The sequence below is a fragment of the Gobio gobio genome (genome assembly GCF_949357685.1).
Source record: "Gobio gobio genome assembly, chromosome: 12".
NCBI classification, from domain to species: domain Eukaryota; kingdom Metazoa; phylum Chordata; class Actinopteri; order Cypriniformes; family Gobionidae; genus Gobio; species Gobio gobio.
Genome location: NC_137105.1, coordinates 49148997 through 49175463, shown reverse-complemented (window position 1 = coordinate 49175463; position 26467 = coordinate 49148997). Strand labels below are relative to the sequence as shown.

Here is a 26467-nt window from a genome sequence, read left to right as displayed (position 1 = left end):
TTAAAATAATCCTCACATAAATTAAAGCCATGAAGTCATATTTACCTGTGCCCTGTGAAATATACAGAAATTGAATAAAGTTATCAAACAAGTCTGCACTGCATAAATTATGAATTAAATATAGATGAATCCTTATTAAAGCTACAAACGTTCTTTAGTCGAGAGCAGTGAGGGATTTTCTCTGTTCTCTTTGTTCTTTGATGAACATTAATGACATCATTAGTGGCTGCTGTCACTTTAAGAGCCGCCGTGATCACATGACACTGATCTCACATCTCATTTTCTCACAACTCTTTAAGTTCATTTAAGACGTTATTTAACTCATTTAAGACTGCTCTAATGAGGATACTCGACAAAACGGGCACTTTGGCATAATTCTGTGTATTATTGTGTGTAAGAGAACTGGTGTGTCTTTGTTCTGTGTGTGTGTCATAGTCAGGACATTCACAGTCAGCTCGTTCTCTTTCGTCTGGTCGTGCTTGAATATTTTAAAAGCATTTGCATGAATAAGAGCGTGATCATATAATGTAACGCCAGCCAAAGGATGACAGAAAAAACAGATGCTGCATTAATTGCGTTAAATATTTTTAATGTGTTAAACTGAAACGCTAAATGTTAACGTTGACAGCACTAGTTTTTATGTCAAATCAAAGAAAATCCTGATAATTTTAGATCTCACATAAACATGGTTTTCTGGAGTTATCAACATAGTGTTGTGGACGTAAACACACTCGATTTACGTTATAGGCAAAATCACAACTTCGGTTTGATTGATTATACACTCTTTAAATGTACACACATGCTCTTTGAAGATGGCAATGGATTTTTAGTGCTCAACCAACGAGTATGTGTGTGTTTTTGTGTGTTTAGGCATTCTGGATCAGTCTGCGGTCTGGGTTGATGAGTTGAATTACTATGACATGAGGACTGATCGGAACAAAGGAATCTCTCCTCTCTCACTGAGGCCGGCCAACCCTTTGGGCATCGACATTGACAAGTACAGAAACATTCACAATTGAATTTGCGTTGCCCTCTTATGAACTTGCAAAGTATTAAATTTACACCTACAGTTGCAGAGGACACACAGAGTGCTCAACACACACACACACACGTGTGCTTCATTTTTGACTGTCTGATTAAAACACACTCTCACGTAGACCAAAACAAATGCATTTCCTCACACACTTCACCCAAAAAGCACTTCTCTGTGTTTATAGAAGTGGACTGCTGTGTTTATAAGGAAGGAGGTTCAGCAGAAAGTAGAAACAGCCCATTGTGTGTAATGTCTTCTACCTGGGTGATGTCATTGGTACACTATTTCCTTTGATAGGAAGTGAAAATCTTCCTTTCCCTGACCTCTGCACCAACCTCATTTATATCTATATATTCAGATGAGTACGCTACTGTTCAAAAGTTTGGGTCTGTAAGATTTTTTTATTGGTTTTTAAAATTCTCTTATGCTCACCAAGGCTGCATTTTTTAAACAAAATATACAGTACAAACAGCCATATAGTGAAATATTTGTACAAATTTAAAGGCATCATGAACTGCATTGTTTTATAATGTTTCCTTAGGTGCACTTATAATGTTAGTATTATTCTTACATCAAAAATTGTCATAACTTAGAAATAAAAGGCATTTTAGCTGATTTTAGCTTCTGATTTGAACGCTCTGTTTAAAGGGGAGTGTCTGCTGTGAGACTTCAGTGTAAACGCCCACTGCTATGATTGGCTGCTGTGAGACTTCAGTGTAAACGCCCACTGCTGTGATTGGCTGCTGTGAGACTTCAGTGTAAACGCCCACTGCTGTGATTGGCTGCTGTGAGACTTCAGTGTAAACGCCCACTGCTGTGATTGGCTGCTGTGAGACTTCAGTGTAAACGCCCACTGCTGTGATTGGCTGCTGTGAGACTTCACTCTCAACGCCCACTGACATCTATGGCATTATATTCAGATCGTGGCATGAAAGGTTGCAGTGATGAGCATTGTAGACGATCACAGACATGTTGAGCTCATGAATGCTGTGATCTGTGATCACCGCAACTCGATTGCGACTGATTTCCCAAAGAATCCGCGGTGAAATGTAGCGAACACAAATAAATAATGCTCAACTGAGACATTCACACGGATGAAAAGAAATAAGCACATTCCTAGCATTAGGATCCTTTGGAAGGGAATGTTATTTGTAGTCCATCCTGCATTGCTCTTCTCTCCTCGTCATCTCACTAACACTCCAGTGGGCGGGGCCAGAGTTGTGATGATGAAGTGGGCGTTTATCTTCTTCTGCAGAGGCGCTCTTTCTCCATCTATTACAGGCTCATTCCACAACGAGTCGCTCTCTGGGCTTGGTCACAATAAAAGCTGTTTCTGAACTTAGAGGATATTTTTATAGTAGGATGACCTCTTGTCAAAAGCTCAAGGAAATTTTGATTTCTCAGTTCATGACCCCTTTAAAGAAACTGTTTTCTTTTTTAATACATTTAAATTTGTAATTTATTCCTGCAATGGCAAAGCTGAATTTTAAGTAATTTTAATTTTACTGATTTGGTGCTCAAGAAACATTTCTTATTACCGATGTTGAAAACGGTTGTGCCGCTTAATATTTTTATGGAAACCGTAATATTTTTTTAGGATTCTTTGATAAATAGAAAGTTCCAAATAACAGCATCTGTTTTTTGTAACATTATAAATGTCTTTACTGCCACCTTTGGTTTATTAAATGTGTCCATGCCGAATTAAATGTACTTACTGAACCCAAACGCTTCAACAGATATTGCATATGAATCATATGCATTTCATCAGTGTATTCTGTGCCACATCACAAGACACAATGGGCTTATGTAATGCTGTTTATATCCGGACAGATCTGGTTTGTACCCTGTCTGGTTTTTCTCTATGATGAGTGGGTCTGTTTGGCATGATGGGTCTCTGTGTGTCTAACTCTGTCTTCTGTTCTTCAGAGGGAAGGTTCCTCTAAAGGATCTGGAGAACATGTTCCCTGGAATGAGTGGAGACTTCACCAGCGAGAATTTCTCTGCCACCTGGTATCTCATCGAGAACCATTCATCAACCGGGTTGGTCTATTTACCGTCCGTCTGTCCATCTTTTAATCTGCCAAAAGAGATTTGTGCGTAATGTGGTGTTAATGTGTGTTGCGGTTGTAGCTTTGATAATCTGCGTATGGCAGTGGGGAATCTTAAGAAACAAGCCAGTAAGAAGAACGAGGGCAGTCTGGCCTACGTGAAAGGAGGTCTCAGCACTTTCTTTGAGGCTCAGGATGCTCTTGCAGGTACGGATGCTGCGATGTGTATGTTTAAACGTGTATGAACACAACCTAGTAGGTCATTTCAAAGACAACATGAAATATTATTCATCCATTCGACTGAAGGAAACAAAAGCATTTCTGAAAGAAAAATAATATTCACTGGGAATTAATAAAGTGTGGGACTGGATTGTGTCAATGAGGAGTTTGTTGCCTTGGGTCATGCTGGAATTATTGTAATAAAATGACTCATCCCATAAACACGATATTGTAATGACTATAGCCCCTTTTTCAGTTAGTAAACATTGTGACGTTTTTTTGTGGGCGAAGCTTAGCTGGAGGCAGAACGATTTCCCTGATCGCTTCACTAACGCTAGCCAGCAAGTTTTTTTTAAGGTGGGCTTGTTTATAAACAATGACTGGAGTAATTGTATCTGAATATGTAAGGTCACTCTCTATCCGGGACCGTGACTGTTATTTTAAACAGTTAACCTTAACGGACGGAACCAGATTGACCGACCCGTGCACACTCACTCAATTGATCGATCTGAGAGCATTACCTCCGGTTGAGTGTCCTGGCATCCAGGGCCGGCCCGCGGCATAGGCAAATGCTTATTTTTACTTTAAACTTTATGCAAGCAGCTGTTCTGGGTAGGGATCGACCGATATGGATTTTTTAGTGCCGATGCCGATACCGATACCGATTTTTTTTCATCAGCCTTAGCCGATGACCGATACGGGCTACCGATTTTCTTGAGCCGATATTTGGAGCCGATACTACTTTTGCTCCCTCAATTTACAACATAAAAATGACACAATGATCATGATGATAACAATTTAAAATTTACAATTTAAAAAAGGAACATTTATTGAACTAAAAAAAACTATTTAACAAATAGTAAAAACAGGTGAGGTAGAACAAGAAAAAAAGAGTTCAGTGGTGAAAATAAATTCTGAAAATAAATATTTAAGCATAAATAAAATAATTATACTATTTGCACGCAGTATCAACAAGCAAGCAGCATAATAAAGTGCACACTGACTGTACTATACTTAATTTTAAAACTATTTACAACCTAGTCATTTAATGGTTACACTCTAAAAAATGCTGGGTTAAAAATAACCCAAGTTGGGTTGAATATGGACTAACCCAGCAATTGGGTTGTTTTGACCCAGCGGTTGGGTTAAATGTTTGCTTAAAACAACCCAATCGCTGGGTTAGTCCATATTCAACCCAAGTTGGGTTATTTTTAACCCAGCATTTTTTAGAGTGTAGGTGCACTTAACTTAATCTCTTGTAGATCAACACCAGCGGTAATTCAGGAAAAAATCTCCCAATGCTCCACGTGAAACTTCAGTCTTTCGACCTTTTACCATCGTGTCAATTCTCAATTGATTTTCATTAATATGCGCGAGGGAGGGAGAGCAAGAGAGTTTGAAGACGGTGAGAGCTGCCCTGTGGACGCCTGTCTGTAAATAATGCAGGGAAAAAAATATCGGCGAACGCAGCAACCATGTATCGGCCGATGCCGATACACGTAAAAATTGCAAATATCGGCCCGATATATCGGTCTAACACTAGTTCTGGGTACTCGGTGTGATTTTATAAAAAATCATGTCAGTTTTTTATAAACACATACCGCTTTTTTAATAGCCCAATGTTTTTACTCTACAGTTGTGCAGTTTTAAGGGGATATAGGGCATTTGTAAAATGTATTTGCCGAAATTAGTGTCATTTATATGCAGGTTTATTTGAAATAGCAACATTTTATGTAAAATTCACATTAAATATCTAAATTTCTCAGTTTAGGCTACTTCATGGTGAAAACATGAATGCGCATAGTTTAGATAGTTAGATGCCTATAACTATGTGCTAAATGGACACGTATAAGACTTAAAATACAAAGATTTAACAGATGAGTTTTATGTCGTACGATCCGAAGTTCTGCCTAGCCAGCGCCTGGCACACACACTCACTCCAGGCAACTCGTTTTATTGCGTTTAACCACAGCTGTCATCATTTTTTTGTCTGGCAGTAGTACAAATTTCAATTTGGAGCCTGTACTCCGTCGATTCCGGCACCCAAAATCACAACAAGATGACATTTTGAGCTCCGAGACTGTGCGGGTTTGTACTGGCCGCCTCCAGTTTTCCCTTTGTTTTGCCTCTAGCTAATGCCGTGGCGAAATTGTGACGTCGGTGCAAAAAGGGTCTATTGGGACCATTGAGTTGTGAATTAAAGAGCTCTAATGGAAACTAGGGGTGGGTGATATAGCGATTAACTAGTAGAAATGTGTCAACTGGTAGAGATCTCTCGTCTCTATCGTGGTTACGCTCATGTGGCGTTGCTGTGCTGCGCAGTCACGAAAGCTAATCGTAAGCATGTTTTTTTTAAGCATTGAGGTTTAAAAACAGGTGATTTTAAACCATTAAAGCACAATTAGCAGCGAAAGAGAACTAATTTCAGTATATAAGCGCTCTCTGAGAGACTGTTGCTCAGCAATGCATGACATGAAACCGCTGTTCATAGAGCGCATGAGAACTGAACTGAGGGCTTTTTGACGCCTTATTGGGCTTGGGCGGTTTCATACACACACCTGTGTGTCAAAGTGAGCATGTATTTGCAAGTAAACACAGTCATTTATGTATTAACGTTGAGTTGAGAAAGAAAACGCATGAGTATATTGGATCCGTGCAGTCGCTCTTAAAGTGACAGCGTCCAAATTTACCTGCTGTCATTATTAATGCTAATCAAACAACAAAAATAGGGAACAATCTCTCACTGCTCTTGACTGCATCACTTTTGTAACTTTAATAAGAATAAATGTATATTTAATTGACTTGGTAGAGACTAGCCATTGTTTTTTTTAATACATTTTATGTTGCATTTCTAGTGCTAGAGTTTTTTTAGGCTAGTATTAGTTTTTTTTAATGGTATTAAAATGGGGATAAGAATGATGAAATTTCAATGGTATCAATTTTGATATCATAACCTTTTTTAAAGCAAAAATAACTATATTGTGATATATATCGTTATCGTGATATAAGAGTTTGGTCATATCGCCCACCCCTAATGGAACCACATTAGTAGTTGACCATAATTGACATTTTATTTGTAAATATAGACTGCAGAGTATAGTTTTAACACATTTTATACTGAACATCAGTGTAAAATTATGATTCAAATTACTTTTTTCTTCTTCTCGGGTGCGCTGATAAATGTAATCCTATCCGGATAGAAATGTTCATCATAGTGATACGTTATTTTATTTCCACAACATGTATTATTTAACAGTTTTGACTTTCATCGAATACTGTAGCCTAAACAATTCCTTATTGAACTGTCTGGATTGAGACATTTTTGACATTTTAACACTCACATGCAGACAAATGCAACTCCTGATAATGGAATAAGTCCAAATATGTTATGGTAACTTGAATTACATAACGTGTAAATCCCATGATTTTACTTTCAGTAGCTAACTCACTGGGTTGATGCTTATGTATTGAGTATTAAAGGTAAAGCTCAAATAGACAATGTGTATACTAGATCTGACATTTAACAAAATTAGGTGCATGTGTGTTTAATTCAAGTTTCTTCACTTCTTGTGTCATTGTACACAGGTGTATGTGTCTTCTCAGACTGCTCTCATCAGAGGCAAAGGTCACAACATTTCTGTGTAGACTTGTCTCGGGTCAAACAGAAAAGCTATTCTTAGCACCGCGTATCCATATGATTGACAGGCATGGGGACGGATAACAAGGCGTGGTTGTCATAATGTTTAGATGAGGTTGTAATAAGGTTGTCATTGTGCTGAGAGGAAACGAGAGAGCAGCAAACGGAAGCTGCACTGATTCCCAGAGAAGACTCCCAAAACTTACCAGGCAGAAGTCAAAACATACCTCCGAGACAGAGGAAGCGTACCACACAGCATTCCGGACCCCGGGGGGGAGCCGGGGGTTAGTCCTGACGTCATTGTGTACAGAAGCTTCCCAAATCCAGATGTGGAGAGAGAAAATAGATTTTATTGTGTCTTCTAATTTAATAGCGGTCTATATACACATACATGCATATTAAATTTGTGCTTTAGGATTGACTATCTGCACTGTTATTATGCCAGTGATGAAAACCTATTAGTTTGCGGGTCCTTAAAATGTTCTGTCAAATGTAATTTCATAAAAAGTCTTGATTATCTGCATTTGGGGTGTAAAGACAGGAATCACGGCACAGTCTAATGTGATTATTAAACTTCAATAGGCTATGATTAAATTAAATGAATGCGAGCACAGCATGATCAAAGTCAAAACACACGCCGCTGGTGCACATTCAACAGTCTTGCGGTTTCAGAGCAGTTCGCAATTAATGAATACCGCACATTTACGCCAAGTGATTGCTTATGGTCTGCTGCTGATGAATTATGACAGTGTTTACATTATGGTGTTTATATTGTAAAATGTTATAGATGGTTGTAAGAGTGAATATTTGATCTCATTTTGTCATCTGAGCAGATTGAGTAGTAACGCATAGACATTTCTATACAAAATTAGTGTCTTGAAATGAAAATTCTACATTATTAACAAAATCTTCTTCCTTTTTCTTTTCTTTTGTGCAGGTCTTAAAGGGTTAGTTGACCCAAAAATGAAAATTCTGTCATTAATTCCTCACCCTCATGTCGTTCCAAACCCATAAGACGTTCATCTTCAGAACACAAATTGAGATATTTTGAGTAAATCCGAGAGCTTTCTGGACCACACATGGACACTTTCAAGGTCCAGAAAGGTAGTAAAGAAATCGTTAAAATAGTCCATGTGACTCCAGTGGCTCAACCTTAATGTTATGAAGCGACGAGAATACTTTTTGTGCGTAAAAACAAACAAAAATAACGACTTTATTCAACAATCTGTTCTCTTCAACGTCACTGTCTTGCGCTGTTTACATTGTAAAACAGTGCAGCACTTCCAGGTTCCAGACTGACACAGAAGAGAAGAGAAGAGATTGTTAAATAAAGTCGTTATTTTTGTTTGTTTTTACGCACAAAAAGTATTCTCGTCGCTTCATAACATTAAGGTTGAACCACTGGAGTCACATGGACTATTTTAACGATGTCTTTACTACCTTTCTCGACCTTGAATGTTGTGGTTCAGAAAGCTCTCGGATTTACTTAATATATCTTAACTTGTGTTCTGCAGATGAACGAAGGTCATACGGGTTTAGAACGACATGAGGGTGAGTGATTAATGAAAGAAATGTCATTTTTGGGTGAACTAACCCTTTAAAAAAGGTCTTAAAGGCTTAAATTTGCTTTTAAAAACAGCAGATTCTCTATAATAGAAAGTTTAAAAGAACAGCATTTTATTTTAATAGAGATGATTTTTAAAGGGATAGTTCTCCCAAAAATGAAAATTACCCCATGATTTACTCACCCTCAAGTCATTGTAGGTGTATATGACATTCTTCTTTCAGACAAACACAATCGGAGTAACATTAAAAAATATCCTGGCTAATCCAAGCATTATAATGGCAGTGAATGGCAGCCCAAAATTTGAAGCCCAAAAAAGTGCATCCATCCATTATAAAAGTACTCCACACGGCTCTGGGTGTTAATAAAGGCCTTCTGAAGTGAATCAATGGGTTTGTGTAAGAAAAATATCCATATTTAAAAGTTTACAAAATAAAATATCTAGCTTCCTGCGGACCGCCTTCCGTATTCAATTTACGGAAAAAGCGTAACAGAGCCGTGTGAAGTACGTTTATAATGGATGGATGCAATTTTTTGGGCTTCAAATTTTGGGCTGCCATTATAAAGCGTGGATTTGCCAGGACATTTTTTAATATAACTTTTGTATTCGTCTGAAAGAAGAAAGTCATATACACCTCGGGTGACTTGAGGGTGAGTTAATCATGGGCTAATTTTCATTTTTGGGTGAACTATCCCTTCAACATTTATAAAAGTCTTTACTGTCCTTTTTGATTATCTTAAAGGGTTAGTTCACCCAAAAATTCTGTCATTAATGACTTCCCCTCATGTCGTTGGACACCCGTCAGACCTCCGTTCATCTTCGGAACACAAATGAAGATATTTTAGTTGAAATCCGATGGCTCAGAAAGGCCTCCATTGGCACAATGGCACTTTACACTCTCAAGACCCTTAAAAGGCACTAAAGACGTCGTTAAAAAGTCCATCTCACTACAGTGGTTCTACAATAACTTTATGAAGCGACGAGAATAGTTTTTGTGCGCAAAAAAACCCCAAAATAACTGTATTCTACAAGTTCTCGTCTTCCGTCTGGGCCTATGACGTGAACTCACGAAGCACCACGACGCATTCGCAAGAATATGATGTACACTATCTGTTGAGTAAGTAAAGTTTGACAAATTTTTTTTTATTTTAATGAGGTATTGCACATGCTGCCTAGCTATTTACCATGCATTTGTTTTCTATACGCCAAGACCTAAAGCACAATCAATGTAGAATTAGATATGGCGCGTCATATTCTCGCGAATGTGTCGTGGTGCTTCGTGAGTTCACGTCATAGACCCAGACGGAAGACAAGAACTTGTCGAATAAAGTTATTTAGATTTCTTGTGCCGCACAAAAACTATTCTCGTCGCTTCATAAAGTTATTGTGGAACCACTGTAGTGAATTGGACGTCTTTAGTACTTTTTAAGGGTCTTGAGAGTGTAAAGTGCATTGTGCCAATGGAGGCCTTTCTGAGCCATCGGATTTCAACTAAAATATCTTCATTTCTGTTCTGAAGATGAACGGAGGTCTTACGGGTGTCGAACGACATGAGGGTAAGTAATTAATGACAGAATTTACATTTTTGGGTCAACTAACCCTTTAACGTGCTGAATGATATGATTAATTCCTATGTACTGACCCCACAGGTAGTTTAAACACTCTCAAACATTTCCCTTTTTTCTTCCTCCTCTCTTTAGCTATCCATCAGAAGCTTGAATCGGACGGCACGGAGAAGGTGGAGGGCTCTATGACCCAGCGACTGGAGAACGTCCTTAACAGTAAGACATAAAACCAAACACATGGTCAGAATCGCACACAATTACACAAAGCGGCTAAATTTAGGGCCAGCGTTGCATATGCATTCTCTTTAGACCATCAAAGACACACATTTCGAGCAGACCTCGGCGTGTTTCTGCGTGTGTTCGAGAGTGCTCATATCCCAATCATATCTCCATGTCAATTCTCTCATGTGATGGTGGGTCAATAAACACGCTCGTTTCCTGCGGCCCGCACAAATAAACCAGTCACACACTGACATGCTTTCATCGCCGACCCCTCCTCTTCTTCCTCACCACCCGTCTTTACATGTACATTTAGATGTATGTTCTTACCAAAGCCACTTATTGCCTTTGACTCATTGGTGGAAAAAAGGCTGGTCAGACTTTTGTAATGGTCAGAAGGCTGGTTCTTATTAAATCGGACAAAGGGAATCCAGAATAGCTCTGACCACCCAAGAAGAGGGAGCAGAAGAGATCTTGAATTTATTTGAAACCGAGCAAGGATGATTAAACCAGATTTTTTACACCCTTTTCTCATTTCTTTCCATTTGCTCATTCCTCTCAGGAGCGAGTGAAACTGCTGACACCCTGTTTCAAGAAGTGTTGGGCAGAAAGGACAAGGCCGACTCGACACGCAACGCTCTCAACGTTCTCCAGAGATTCAAATTTTTGTTTAACCTGCCGCTCTACATTGAACGCAACATCCAGAAGGTGGCATCTCCCATAGACAAACACACACACACTCTCTCTAACTCTCTTACACACACAGTTACACTACCGTGGGGTCAGTAGGACTTTTACTAAATGAATACCTTTATTCAGCAAGGATGCTCTAGCTTGATTAAAAGTGACAGTAAATCATTTCGATTTCAAATAATTGCTGTTCTATTTAACAAAGAATCTCAAAAAATGTTGCTTTCTACATATAATATTAAGCAGCACTAATGTTTTCAACACTGATAATAATCAGAAATGTTTCTTGAGCATCAAATCATCATATTAGAATGATTTCTGAAGGACACTGAAGACTGGAGTAATGATGCTGGTGACATTTTAAAATAGTATAGTATAATAGTATAATAGTAGTTTGAAATAGTAATAATATTTCTCAATTTCAATTTTTTTTTACTGTATTTTAGATCAAATAAATGCAGCCTTGGTGAACATAAGACTTATTTTTTTAAAATCTTACCGACCCCAAACTTTTGCCACTTTGACACGATATTGGAAAAAATCTTACATTGCGATATTTTGTTTTTCTGCAATATATGTTATTGTATATATTGTTTATATGCTATATAAACACAATTTCACCAGATGATTTGAATAGCTCTATTTGAAAAGAATGAATCATTCTAGAATAATTGGGCTGATTTTGTAGGGGAGAAGTGTTCATTTCATTGACAAATAATTTCCATCAGCAACCTTTTTTCACTGATGAAAACGAGACGATAACTAAATAAAAACCAGTTCTGGATGACCAAAACTATGACAAAAATCTACTGTCATTTTCGTCAACGAATAAAAACTAGACGAAAATATTAGGGAGGGACGATTAGGGAAGAGATCCAGTCCTGTAAATGCGCCCTTTTGAGTTGTAACGTGTTGATCTAACGGCGGGAAAACTGTTGAGCTTCTACAGGCTCACTCGACAACGCTTCAGAGCAGCTCAATCAAACAATAACACACATTTATGACAGGGAATGTTTATGAACTAATGCTGAGGAATAATCACAATGTTTACTTTACAATGTGTATATAGTAATATGATTCAGATGGTTGTAACAATGCATATTTAATCTCCCTCATCTGAACTGCAATAGTAAGGCGCACACATTTCAAAATAAGAGTCACTGTGTATTTCGAGCTTGTTTATAATTAAGGTCACGCATTATATATACGTTTATGGTTACACGATAAACTGTATTTAATTTCATTCCCATTTAATTCATAGTCAGGAGGAAAGACTAAGAACATTATTTGACATATTATTCAATAAAGTATCAGGATTATAATAGTTCACTAAAACCATTAAAACATATTCATTACTTGAAATTAAAAAAATAAATAAACTTAAACTTATTTGAATCTTTAGCTTAGCCTGATATACTAACTAAAACAGAAATAGAACATTATAAAAATATGTTTTTAAAAAACAAACAAAAAAAGTGAATTGAGCTCTTTTGTGTATTTTTTTATACACAAAAGTATAAAAAGTATTTTAAGTATTCAGTAACAGTCGGTTATGTAATGCTTAAATGCTCAATGAATGCATTACAATTGAACTAAACTCATTAGTTTTTAGTCGACTAAAACTGGACTACAACTAAAAACAATTCCGTGGACTAAAATATGACTAAAACTAAATGACATTTTAGTCATATGACTAAAACTAAATCAAAATTTGCTGTCAAAATTAACACTGTAGGGGAGTGAATCTGCATAGAAAATAAAAAACAAATTACAATAGAATTTTTGAATACAATAGAAGAAAGATGCGATTTGAAATAAGCAGTGCTTGATGTTTTTCAGGTAAATCTAACAGTTGAATAATCAAATGTTAAACAATAAACGAATAATCAAATGTTAAATAAATGCCTTCACTGTATAAATGAAATAACTAATACAATTAATAAATACATTTTATCTTTGATCACCATCGGTGTAGGTACATTAGGCGTCTGTCCCTTTAAGACGAATGCACAGATCTAATATAAATGACACATTGACACTCATCTGTTTTCTTTCTCTATTGTTTATAACCTACTGTGTTTACGAGGATACTCGCCGCGACGGCATTTCAACTCAAGAGAAAGAGAAATGAGTTCTGTGTTCACTGACTGTGCTTCTGTTTCCCATTCAGGGGGATTATGACGTGGTCATCAATGATTATGAGAAAGCCAAATCTTTGTTTGGGAACACGGAGGTCCCAGTCTTTAAGAAAGGTGATCTGATCTTCACTGATAATATCTGATAGCATATGTTAATGACACGCATCCTCTTATGTACATTCACATCAGCTGGAGTGTTGAAAGCTGGTCCTGCGTGTGTGTGTTTTTAGTGTATTCAGAGGTGGAGACTCGGATAGAAGCCCTGAGGAAACTGCTTATGGATAAACTTCTGGAGACACCATCCGTTCTACATGACCAGAAACGCTATATCAGGTGTGTGACAAGCGACTGCAGAGAACTGAAACACAATATTGAATTTACACAAATGAGCCACAATGCAAAGGCAGTGGAGTTTTCTTACTTTTGGATGCCAGGGACCCACAAATATGATATTCCCCTCCCAAAATATAAAGGCATGTATAAATACATATTTATACTGTGTGAAAAAGTCAACATAAAATAATTATTTTAATGATAAATATGAATTTCATTATAACATATACAGTACTGGTCATAAGTCTTAATGCTCTTATGATCAAATATATGGTAAAACAATAATATTGTCAAATGTTATTTCAATTAAAATGACCGTTTTCTGTTTTAATAATTCTTAAAATGTAATCAATGTTGAAAGCATTTTTGTGGAAATGCATTTTTCAGGATTCTTTGATAAATACAAATTTATTTTAAATGATTTTAGCCCTTAAAAGATCAGCAAAAAGGAATTTAATTTAACTTTTTATTTCATCTGGACTTAAGTAAAACCAATGGAATTTTTTAAATATTTGATGTAATTTTTATGAGATTTTATGAGTTGTAACTCCCAGGTTACATTGCCTGTTTAGGGAATAAAAAAAGGATCATCCACAGCATTGACTGTAAATGGTGTTTGAAGGTAAACTGGGCTCCCTGTTCTGGTCATTGCATTATTGCGAATTCCGGGGTGACGAGTGAGGGGTCAGTTGTGGGTGATGGAGGGCCTGTAGAAACCTCGTTCAATGACTGGGTCCGGGGCCCCTAGGGAAGACCCTTATAGACCCTCCAGGCCCACTGTACACAGTCCCCCTTCTCAATCTATGTATTTTGAGTTTTAAAAAAATGAGCAAATGTTAATATTCACATGCAAAACTGATTATTACTTTTTGTTGACTACATATTTGCAAAAATCTTTATGCCCAAAACAAGACACTAAAGAGTGTGTAACTCGTGTGTTACGTTGCCTGTTTTAGGGTTAAATCAATTTAATGCATTTTTTTACACTGAACAGTAGTGTCAATATTTTATATTGAATTATTGATTTTTAAGTAATTGCATTCCCTGCCTTTTTTATTATATTAGAAATATGGAAATATTGCAGAATATTATTGTTTTGTATTATATTTTTGTATATAACTGTCTATCCCATTTATGGTTTATTTATGCTGTATTTTTTGATCAGATAAATGCAGCCTTTGTGAGCAAAAGTTGAACAAAAATCCCTCCTTCGTACTTTTGTAAAAAAATCCTTCCCTCGCGAGTCAAATATGACCCAAAGCCCTAAAATTATACTTATTTTTATTTTGTCCAGAAAGCTTATTTTTATTTACTTTTGATAATATTTGCAATTGCAATTTGTTTGGAGATTTTTTAAATTGTATTTACCTTTAAATTACTAGATTTTATCAGTAAATAATACATACATATTAATTAGGGCTGTCAAAAGATTAATCGCGATTAATCGCATCCAAAATAAAAGTTTGTGTTTACATAATATATGTGTGTGTACTCGGTTAATTATTATTTATATATAAATACACACACATTCATGTATATATTTAAGAAATATTTGCATGTATATACTGTATATCCATTTATATAATCTATAATATATATAAATATAAATGTTTTATATATAAAAATGATATTTTTTTCTTAAATATATACATGCTTGTGTGTGTATTTATATATAAATATTAATTAACAGAGTACACACACATATATTATGTAAACAAACTTTTATTTTGGATGCGATTAATCGCGATTAATCTTTTGACAGCCCTAATATTAATTTAAGCACATTCTTCCTATTCTTTCAACTTTATTTCAAAATATATTTTAATGACCTTTTAATTCAGCTCAAAATATCTTACATTGGGTGTCTTTCCATTAACGGTCAGCGTTTCAAAGCTGTAATTAATGCGACCCCATAGCATTAAAGCATCCAGTCAGTGACTTGTTGACCGGTCATTGTGAGAGAGGCATTAAAGGGTGTCTCTTTCTCTTTTTATTCAGATATCTGTCGGATCTGCATGCTCCAGGTGACCCGGCGTGGCAGTGTATAGTCGCACAACACAAGTGGATCCTGCAGCTGATGCAAAACTGTAAAGAAGATTTTATCAAAGAGCAGAAAGGTACACACGCATAGATAGCTCGAAATGAATTGATGGTTTCTCCACCGCTCCGAAGAGTGAAAGCCGTGTGTGTGTTCTGCCCTCTGTGTGTGTGTGTTTAGATAGAGCGCAGCCCGTGTGTGGTCTGGTCATGACCCTATAGAGAACAGGAAGTCCACAGAGCTCTATAGTGTGGCAGAGCTGAGGGGGGTTTGCTGTAGAGAGAGGCAGACATCGGGGAATACAAGAAGAGAGAGGAGCATAGATAAACACAGGAGATGATTGGACACCTGGATCAACACCCGTACTCATTTTTTACATAGAAAGAGAGAGAGTAAACATCCAAGTGGCTGAATGGTATACATCTTTATCTGTGTGTGAGAGAGAAACATGACATGTGTACACTATCTGGACATATTGAGTGTTTCGGACTACATCAACAATTTAATCAAGGCCAGGAAAGACCTTTAGTGCCATCTATTGTCAGAGAAGAGGTACTGCGTGATCCCTACCTACGAAAGGTTGTAGATTTGAAACTTACCACAGGGTGATTGTCCCATGATGAGGATTCTGTAAGTCACTTTGGATAAAAGCATCCGTCTCATGCACTCAAATCACAAGGACGGAAAGAAATGATAACCCATTAAATCAATAATGGGTTATCATTTAATCACTTAAATTTAACTTAAGCGCGTCAAACCTTGATTGATTGTTAAAGGAACACTCCACTTTTTTTGAAAATAGGCTAATTTTACAAGTCCCCTAGAGTTAAATAGTTGAGTTTTAGCGTTTTTGAATCCATTCAGCCGATCTTTGTATCTGGCGGTAGCACTTTTAGCATAGCTTAGCATACATCATTGATTCTAAACAGTCCATTAGCATCTCATTCAAAAAATGACCAAAGACACTTTCAATATTTTTCCTATTTAAAACTTGACTCTTCTACAGTTACATCGTGTGCTAAAACCAACTGAAAATGAAAAGTTGCGATTTTCTACACCTACAGGGAGTGCAGAATTATTAGGCACGTTGATTTTCTGATCATATTTTTTTTCCAGGCACATTTGACCAATTCCAAACCACAGTAATCCTAATAACTACTATTGATTTAGTATTTAATAATGTATAAGTGATATATAATTGTTCATGAAGGCTGGAAATGAAAATTACCTTATATTCAGGTGTGCAGAATTATTAGGCATGTTTTCTTTTACAGATAAATTGAGCCAAAAAAGAGATTTAACTCAGACTGAAAAGCGAGCATTTCACTGTCCAATGGTCATGCCTTAACTGCAATGTCTAGTATTGCATTAGTATTGCATCCTTCTCATGGGCATTTAATACTTTTTGACTTTTCAGTCTGAGTTAAATCTCTTTTTTGGCTCAATTTATCTGTAAAAGAAAACATGCCTAATAATTCTGCACTCCCTGTATATGGCTAAGAACTACTTTCTCATACCTGCGTAATAGTCGCGGATCTTCGCGGCCGTACCATGGCTGCAGCGGCGCAATGATTCGTTGGTATTCTGTGAAACATGGTGGTAGTTACACCTTCAACTTACTATCACAGCCGTTTACAACACACAGAACCATGGCTAATCACACAGCTAAATCCACAACACAATTTGTCGTCTGCAAGCCTGAAACTTTCTCTGCAACTACACAAACTTAGTACCGGTCATACTGAAAGTTCCCTAGCTGGGCTACTTTCAGGCGCTGTAATATCATTGCGCCGCTGCAGCCATGGTACGGCCGCGAAGATCCGCGACTATTACGCAGGAATGAGAAAGTAGTTCCCAGCTATATAGGTGTAGAAAATCGCAACTTTTCATTTTCAGTTGGTTTTAGCACACGATGTAACTGTAGAAGAGTCAAGTTTTAAATAGGAAAAATATTGAAAGTGTCTTTGGTCATTTTTTGAATGAGATGCTAATGGACTGATTAGAATCAATGATGTATGCTAAGCTATGCTAAAAGTGCTACCGCCAGATACAAAGATCAGCTGAATGGATTCAAAAACGGTAAAACTCAACTATTTAACTCTAGGGGACTTGTAAAATTAGCCTATTTTCAAAAAAAGTGGAGTGTTCCTTTAAGTGCTGACGTATGCAGATGAGCATTGATGGTGTCCGTCTGTCTCAGTGGGTGGTGTGGGGTTAGAGCTGGATCGCTCCTCGGCTCTGAACAGGATCAGCCTCTCCGCTCCAGTGAAGAGAGGAGGCAGCTTCCAGACGCCTAAAGATGACTGTGAGTACAGTAACAGACAGATCAACATACACCACTGTTTGCAACATTTATGCCATCAAAAATGACTGTCTATTTCAATATTTTTATTCCTGTGATACAAAGAAAGCTGCTTTAACAGAGATGTTACTAGGCCTGTCGCAATAATCAATATATCGATATATCGCACAATATATGTACATGACCTCAATAGTTTTTTTGTGATGCAATATATCGCCCATTATGTTTACATGATAATGAATGTCACCAACATTTTACTCGATTGTGCTGACGTATGTTTTCCGTGACGGAGGCGAAAGTGGTTCTCGGGCAGTTCCTTCATACACAGAACGGTTATCGACAAAGGTGCCATTTGAGGCGTTATAGTGTTTTCCTGACAACGACTGACGGTTTGGAAGAATAAGCCCAAATGGACTCGGTTTCAAAGCCGCAATCACCTGTTCCGCTGCACATATAAATGTCAACGCAGAATGATGAGAAATTTTTATTTACTATTTATTCCATTTTTATTTATTTTTTATTTAGGATAATATTAGTGGTGGGCATAGATACATTTTTTTAATCTAGATTAATCTCACTGTAATCTTGGAATTAATCTAGATTAAAATGGCTCATTTGAATTCTTGAATTCAGAATATGTGTACTCGTAAGTGATCGTTTGTCTTTTTGTAGTTTGAATAATAAATAACTTCTATCCCTTTAAGACCTGACACACGCATGGATCCCACTGTTCCTGTGAGCTGGTTACGACTGTGTTTACGTTAAAACTCACCAAGATGGGCATTGAGAAAATGTTTGAGTGTATTTGACCATTAATAAGCTGGAAAAATAGCTAATTTTTGCACTTGTATGTCAGAGGTGGCTTTATTACGGTATGTGTGTGTGTGCGCTTCAGATGCGAGCGTGAAATCTGCGGGAATTAGTAGAATTAACGTTATGTGCAACCCTGCGCGAAATTCAGACCGGTCACACCCATACTAACACACTGTCATGAGGAAAAATCCAGCAGAACACGCATTCGCAATGTTCAGAGGGTTAACCGGATTGAATGAGAGGAGGCGGGTGTGTGTCAACTCACTGTCGGTCGGAGAGGAGAGGAGAGCGCAGCTGATATCGATACTGTAGAAAATGAGTATCGTATCGTTTCAGATATTTCAGTATCGATACATAGCGAAATATGGATATTTTTGACAACACTAGTAGGCATACACACAGGTTCCAAGACTCGTTCTCTCGCCCCTACAGTGCAATTCGGCTAGGTATACATCCGCGCTAAAATATCAAGATGAAAGTCATCATAGTTTGCGTAGTATAGACCCAGCTCCCAACCCAACTTTGAGAATAGATTAACGCCGATATTTTTTTTATCGCCCGATAAGAGTCTCACGTTAATGCAGCACGTTAACGCCGATAACGGCCCACCACTAGATAATATATTTTTACCCTTAATTTCCATGATCTAAAGAATTAAAAGGTTGTCATTTGAAAGTGTGTAGGTCTACTTGCATTATTATGCTGTTATATAAGGATTATATATTCAGTGGCATAAAATAGTCTTAAAATGACAATAATATATCGTTTAGCGCAATTATTTCTGGGACGATATATCGCAAAACAAAAAGTAGTTATCGTGACAGGCCTAGATGTTACAGAAGATTTCTATTTGCACTTTATGGTCGTTGATGAATCCTGAAAACAGTGTATCATGGTTTCCACAAAAATACTAAGCAGCAAATGTTTCCAACATATATATTAAACACACACACACATATATACATTTTCTTTTTTTTTCTTTTTTACATATACATTTTAAAATGTATTCAAATACAAAGCATTTATTTTAGGGCTGTCAAAAGATTAATCGCATCCAAAATAAAAGTTTGTGTTTACATAATATATGTGTGTGTACTCTGTTAATTATTATTTATATATAAATACACACACAAGCATGTATATATTTAAGAAAAAAATATTATTTTTATATATAAAACATTTATATTTATATATATTATAGATTATATAAATGTACAGTATATACATGCAAATATTTCTTAAATATATACATGAATGTGTGTGTATTCATATATAAATAATAATTAACAGAGTACACACACATATATTATGTAAACACAAACTTTTATTTTGGATGCGATTAATCGCGATTAATCTTTTGACAGCCCTAATTTATTTTAAAAAAAAATATTTCACAATATAATTGTTTCTGCTGTATTTTTTAAATAAATGCAGCCTTGGTGAGCATAAGATACTTATTTAAAGGCACAATATGTAAGATTTTTTTAATTAAAATATCCAAAAACCACTAAAACAGTGTTATTTTGTTGACTTGTGTACTTACATTATCCCAAATGTTTCCAAGAATGTTTAAATCCACAGAAATAAGCGATTTTAACCAGGACACGTAACGTGCGTCGCCTATCAGTAATCGTCCAGGGTTACCCTCGATTTCCTCTTTTATTTAGTAGAAACCATGGAAACACCAAAGCCGCTTTAATATCTGATGTGTTTTATTAGACAGGAGAGCAACTGTTTGTATCATTGATGGACAGAAACTGATCATTGTTCTCCAGCTCAACACAGTTAGTCTTATTGTTTAAATCTGGTGTTGTTGATTTACCGCACAGAGTGCCATGTTTTACCGCCTAATATCATCTCTCACTGCAGTGTGAACAAGTGTCTCATAGCAGCGCCGAGTGAACGCTCAGAGTAGCATTATAACATCACTCTCACACACTCAGATGTGTGTGATATGATAAAGCAGCGCTGCGTTACACACACACACACACATGAGCAGAAGAAGAGGAAGCGCTCGTCTGACAGAATAAAAGCTCAGCGAAATCCAGGCGTCATCAAGACACGCCTTTGTTTTGAAAAAGCGATTAAAAATAACATGTAAAACTTGACAGCCAAAAAGTTTGAACGTAGTGTATGTCCTTTATATACAATGACAGAAAATGTTCTGATATGCTGTGATTTTTGTCACTTTGTACAGAATTTCGCTTTCAGTTAGGACAGAAAAATGATGTGGTGTTTGAAACTGCTTTATGAAACTCACAGAGAGCTCATTGTCAGCCGTCATCATTTCATAAGCAGAAAGCAGAAATGTATGTCATACATATTTCCTCAGCGTGGCACTATAAGAGCCCTCAGCAGGTGAGGTTTGTGGAGAAGCTCTCAGATGTGGTCATCAGCCAGCTGCCCAACTTCTGGAAACTCTGGATCTCTTACGTCAACGGCAGCCTGTTTAGTGAGGTAGTTACACACACAAATATACCTTCAGAATGTATAGGCTAACAAAAGGCTAGTGTAATCACTCACTCACTTATTAACATTGTTGTCTTGGACAGACTGGAGAGAAGTCCGGTCAGGTGGAGAAGTTAAAGAAGAACGCTCGGCAAAGACAGAATGACTTTAAGGTCAGTAAAGTCACATGTAATCGCTTAAACAGTGTTTCACCCATGGACAGATATCAATAAAACAGCTTGTAAATAATGGCTCGTGGTGTTACATTTACGCCAGGAAAGCCATTCAGTGTCTAGCTTGTTAGACAGCTAGAAAAAAAAATAACAGTACGTGCACTATTTTACAGTGTCCTTCACCAATACTGGTAAATATGAGCAAAGGCGGCTGTGAAAATAAATCTGCATTGTCCTTTTGATCTTTCATTCAAAAAATTCACAAAATTCTAACCTTTCATTGAAGTAAAACAATTGAAAGTGGGGGAAACTCACATTATGAAATAAATGTCTTTCTCCAATTCATGTTGGTGAGATTAGTTGAGTCAGAAAGCCTAGAGAAATGTATCAAACAGCTCCAACATCACCACATTTTGTTTGGGAGGGTTTGAAGAAAAATCCTCCTCGCTCATCCAGAAACAAACTCCAGCATATTCAGTGTCAGACACGACTGGAGCTTCAGACGGGACCTGGTTCTGTGGTCAGATCTAACTAAAAAAAAGAGCTTTTTGGCACAAACACACCAGATGGCTTTGGTGCAAACAGGGATAAAAGTCCCCCATGCCCTCGGTTAAATACACCGCTGGATCTTTAATGTTGTGGGTCTGTTTTTTTGCTGGAGGTCCTGGACATCTTGTTCAGATTCATGGTATCATGGATTCTAGCAAATACCAACAGATCAAAAATCAAAACCTGACGCTTCTGCTAGAAATCTGATAATGGGCCGTGGTTGGATCTTCCATCAGGACAAAACAAACATCAAAATCAACACAAAAATGTGTGACTGAGCACAAAATGAAGCCGTCCCAGTTCCTGAGCTGAACCCTATAGAGAATGAGTGATGAGCTGAAGAGAAGAGCTGGAATCTGAAGGATCTGGAGAGATTCTGGATGAAGGAATGGGCTCTGATCTCCAAACTCATCAGGCGTTACAGAAGAAGACTCAGAGCTGGTCTCTTGGGGAAAGGGCGTTGCAATAATTGTGGCCAACATGAAGTAGAGACAGGGTTTCTACAAGGTGCTTGAAGTACTTAAATTTGACTTTTTGACATTTAAGTCTTGAAAAACCCTTGAAAACAGCCATATTTATGAAAAGGTACTTGAAAAGTGCTTGAATTATTGAAAGACAATATACGTGAAATTAGTGACAGTCTCAGTAGTAACACAAAGTAGTAACTAGTAACGAAGTTAACGCTGTAGCCCGTCTGATATAGAGGCATTTCACATGACTGTGAGCGTGATATTGCTCATATAAATATCCAAGTATATGATACAGCTTAAGGTGAATATACATGAATAAGGTGATAAGTGATATATTTGTCAGTATCCTTTTAATGGTTAAAATGTCCACAGTCATTGCATGCGGTGCACTTTATTTGTACCTTTTTGTATTAGTTTATTTTTATTTATCTATTTACCTTTTTTTAGAATTTGAAAGATAATAAATATATTGTTTGATAAGTGAAATCTCTGATTAAAGTCCTTGAAAACCAAAAAAGTAGTGCTTGAAAAGTCCTGGAATTTCATTTTACAGTATCTGTATTTCATAATGAGAGTTTCCCACACTTTCAGTTGTTTTACTTATGAATGAAAGATCAAAAGGATAAACAATACAGATTTACTTTCACAGCCACCATTGCTTATGTTTACCAAGTATGCCAATATTAGTGGAGGGCACTGTAACTATTCATTTTATTTTTACTTAACCTGTTGTCTTCATTATAAAATGTATGTTTGAATCAATCTGTCATGAAAACACATTTTTAAATGTTTATATTAGAAGAGAAGAATTGAATGTGCAATTTAAATCTTTATATACAACTAATTTTTTGTTTGTATTTTGATGATAAATAAATTGTATTAATTTATTATTAGAAACGTTATTTTCAGTTTCGGTTCTGTTTTTCGATTAAATAAAACGTTTAGTTTCGGTGTTCCTGCAAAAAATGCAAATATGTTGCATCACTATTTGAGGGAAGGTAAGGTTTTTTCCACTGTATAATGTGTTTGATTGACACATTTGTTGTTGTGTGTAGGGCATGATTGAGGAGGTGACCCGTCGTCTGGTGCAGTTAGTTCGAGGCGCTCTGTTACCCTCCTCTCTTACGGAGCAGCAGCTGCGCCAGTATGGCGGCTGGGACACCAAAACCCCTCTCAGTGGAGCCTGGCTTACACAGGTCATCCACACCGTCAGGTACATCTGTGCATTTATTTCTAGTAGGGATGTAGGAATTAGTCATGCGACAAAAATTTGTGGCCAAAACCAAATATTCACCCAAACATGAAAGTCCTGTCATCATTCACTCTTCTTTCTTCTGTGCAATATAAAAGAAGATATTCTGAGAAATGTCTTAGATGTTTGTTTTCTTTTTTTTTCTGTACAATGGACGTCAATGGGCACCAAATCTGTTTGGTTAACAGCATTCTTCATCTTCTTTTACATTCCAAAGAAGAAAGTCATTCAGTAGGGGTGGGTGATATACCGGTAGACACGATTAACCGGTAGAGATTTTGGACTATTGTCTCTATTGCGGTTACGCTCATGTGACGTTGCTGTGCTGCGCGGTCACAAAAGCTAATTGTTCGCATGTTTTTTTTAAAGGGTTAGTTCACCCAAAAATGAAAATTCTGTCATTAATTACTCACCCTCATGTCGTTCGACACCCGTCAGACCTCCGTTCATCTTCGGAACCCAAATGAAGATATTTTAGTGTAAAGCTGATGCTGAGAAAGGCCTCCATTGGCATTCAGTACATTTACACTCCCAAGACCCATAAAAGGCACTTAAAACGTTGTTACAAAGTCCATCTCACCACAGTGACTCTACAATAATTTTACGATGCGACGACAATAGTTTTTGTGCGCAAAAAAAAAATCTAAATAACGACTTTATTCAACCTCTTCTTGTCTTCCGTGTGTGCCTCCACGACGCATGCGCGAGAATATGACGTAGCGCCAGGGTTCGGGAATCCATGAAATGCGCACTTTAGCCCGATTTTGAGGAACTACGCCGAGACCTAAAGCACGATCAATGTAGAATTCAACAGCTTAGACACGCGCGTCTTCCTCTGCTTGTAAACAAATCGCTTCTGGGTCATGTGTCCGAACGCCGGATCTGCGTCATATTCTCACGCATGCGTCGTGGAGGCACACACGGAAGACAAGAACAAGTTGGATAAAGGCATTATTTAGATTTTTTTTTGCGCACAAAAACTATTGTCGTCACTTCATAAAGTTATTGTAGAACCACTGTAGTGAGATGGACTTTGTAACGACGTCTTTAGTACCTTTTAAGGGTCTTGAGAGTGTAAAGTGCCATTGAGCCAATGGAGGCCTTTCAGAGCCATCAGCTTTCAACAAAAATATCTTCATTTGTGTTCCGAAGATGAACAGAGGTCTTACGGGTGTCGAACGACATGAGGGTGAGTAATTAATGACAGAATTTTCATTTTTGGGTGAACTAACCCTTTAACATTGTGGTTTAAAAACAGGTGATTTTAAACCATTAAATCACAATTAACAGCGAAAGAGAACTCATTTCAGTATATGAGCGCTGTGTGAGAGACACGACATGAAGCCGCTGTTCATAGAGCGCATGAGAACTGAACTGAGGGCTTTTTGCCGCCTTATTGGGCTTGAACAGTTAAAACACACTCCTGTGTGTCAGTGACATGTTTTTTGCAAGTAAACACAGTCATTTATGTCTTAACGTTGAGTTGAGAAAGAAAATGCACGACTATATTGGATCCGTGCAGTCGCTCTTAAAGTGACAGCGTCCAAATTGACCTGCTGTCATTATTAATGCTAATCAAACAACAAAAAGAGAAATTCTCTCACTGAATCACTTTTGTAACTTTAATAAGAATGCATGTATATTTAATGTACATAGTAAACACTATGCATTGTTTCGTTAAACATTTGATTACTTTACACATATTATGTAGTATTTCTAGTGCTCAAAGTTTTTCAGGTCTGTGTCTTTGTTCTGTTATAGTTTTTCTTTGCTCTTTCTTTATCACAGTTTACTTGTCTTCAGTGAGCTTGAGAGTTTTTTTAGGCTAGTATTAGTTTTTTAATTATATTGAAAATGGTGATTAGAATTATGACATTTCAGTGGTATCAAACTTTTTGATATCATAACTTTATTTAAAGGGTTAGTTCACCCAAAAATGAAAATTCTGTCATTAATTACTTACCCTCATGTCGTTGGACACCCGTCAGACCTCCGTTCATCTTCAGAACACAAATGAAGATATTTTAGTTGAAATCTGATGGCTCTGAAAGGCCTCCATTGGCACAATGGCACGGTTCACTCTCAAGACCCATAAAAGACACTAAAGACGTCGTTACAAAGTCCATCTCACTACAGCGGTTCTACAATAACTTTATAAAGTGACGAGAATAGTTTTTGTGCGCAAAAAACCCCTAAATAACGACTTATATCATGATGACCGATTTCAAAACAAGGCATCATGAAGCTTCGAAGCGTTATGAATCAGTGAGTCGATTCAGCGGTTTGAATCGCCAAAGTCACGTAATTTCAGCAGTTTGGCGGTTTGACACGCAATCCGAATCATGATTCGACTCGCTGATTCATAACGCTTCGAAGCTTCATGATGCATTATTTTGAAATCGTCATCACTATGTAAGTCGTTATTTAGGGTTTTTTGCGCACAAAAACTATTCTCGTCGCTTTATAAAGTTATTGTAGAACCACTGTAGTGAGATGGACTTTGTAACGACGTCTTTAGTGCCTTTTAAGGGTTTTGAGAGTGTAAAGTGCCATTGTGCCAATGGAGGCCTTTCAGAGCCATCAGCTTTACACTAAAATATCTTCATTTCTGTTCCAAAGATGAACGGAGGTCTTACGGGTGTCGAACGACATGAGGGTAAGTAATTAATGACAGAATTTTCATTTTTGGGTGAACTAACCCTTTAAAGCAAAAATAACTATATTGTGATTTATATATCGTTCTCGTGAAATAGACTCGTCTCGCCCACCCCTAGCACAGGTTCGGAACAACATGGGAGAGAGTAAATGATGACAATGTTATTTTTTGGGTGAACTATCCCTTTAAGCAAGTTTGTTGTGCTGTTGTTTGTAGTTTGTTGTGCATCATCATCATCATCATCATCATCATCATCATCATTTGCCTTTACATTAGATCTAGTTAAACCAGAAGTATTGTACATGAAGGCTGCTGTTTT

The 26467-nt window shown here is 37.1% G+C and overlaps 1 protein-coding gene across 1 annotated transcript in view; it reads left to right on the top strand.

Annotated features, from left to right (window-relative positions):
- The window catches only part of exoc2 (exocyst complex component 2), a 57398-nt gene that overhangs the window by 9756 nt on the left and 21175 nt on the right, over positions 1 to 26467 (top strand). Inside the window, exons 4-15 of the mRNA XM_079830627.1 lie at positions 871 to 997; positions 2960 to 3073; positions 3164 to 3288; positions 10203 to 10283; positions 10849 to 10994; positions 13147 to 13228; positions 13345 to 13447; positions 15446 to 15564; positions 17686 to 17790; positions 20933 to 21057; positions 21153 to 21221; positions 23296 to 23453. Of these exons, the coding sequence (XP_079686753.1) occupies positions 871 to 997; positions 2960 to 3073; positions 3164 to 3288; positions 10203 to 10283; positions 10849 to 10994; positions 13147 to 13228; positions 13345 to 13447; positions 15446 to 15564; positions 17686 to 17790; positions 20933 to 21057; positions 21153 to 21221; positions 23296 to 23453 (1354 nt within the window). The remainder of the gene's footprint in view (positions 1 to 870; positions 998 to 2959; positions 3074 to 3163; positions 3289 to 10202; positions 10284 to 10848; positions 10995 to 13146; positions 13229 to 13344; positions 13448 to 15445; positions 15565 to 17685; positions 17791 to 20932; positions 21058 to 21152; positions 21222 to 23295; positions 23454 to 26467) is intronic.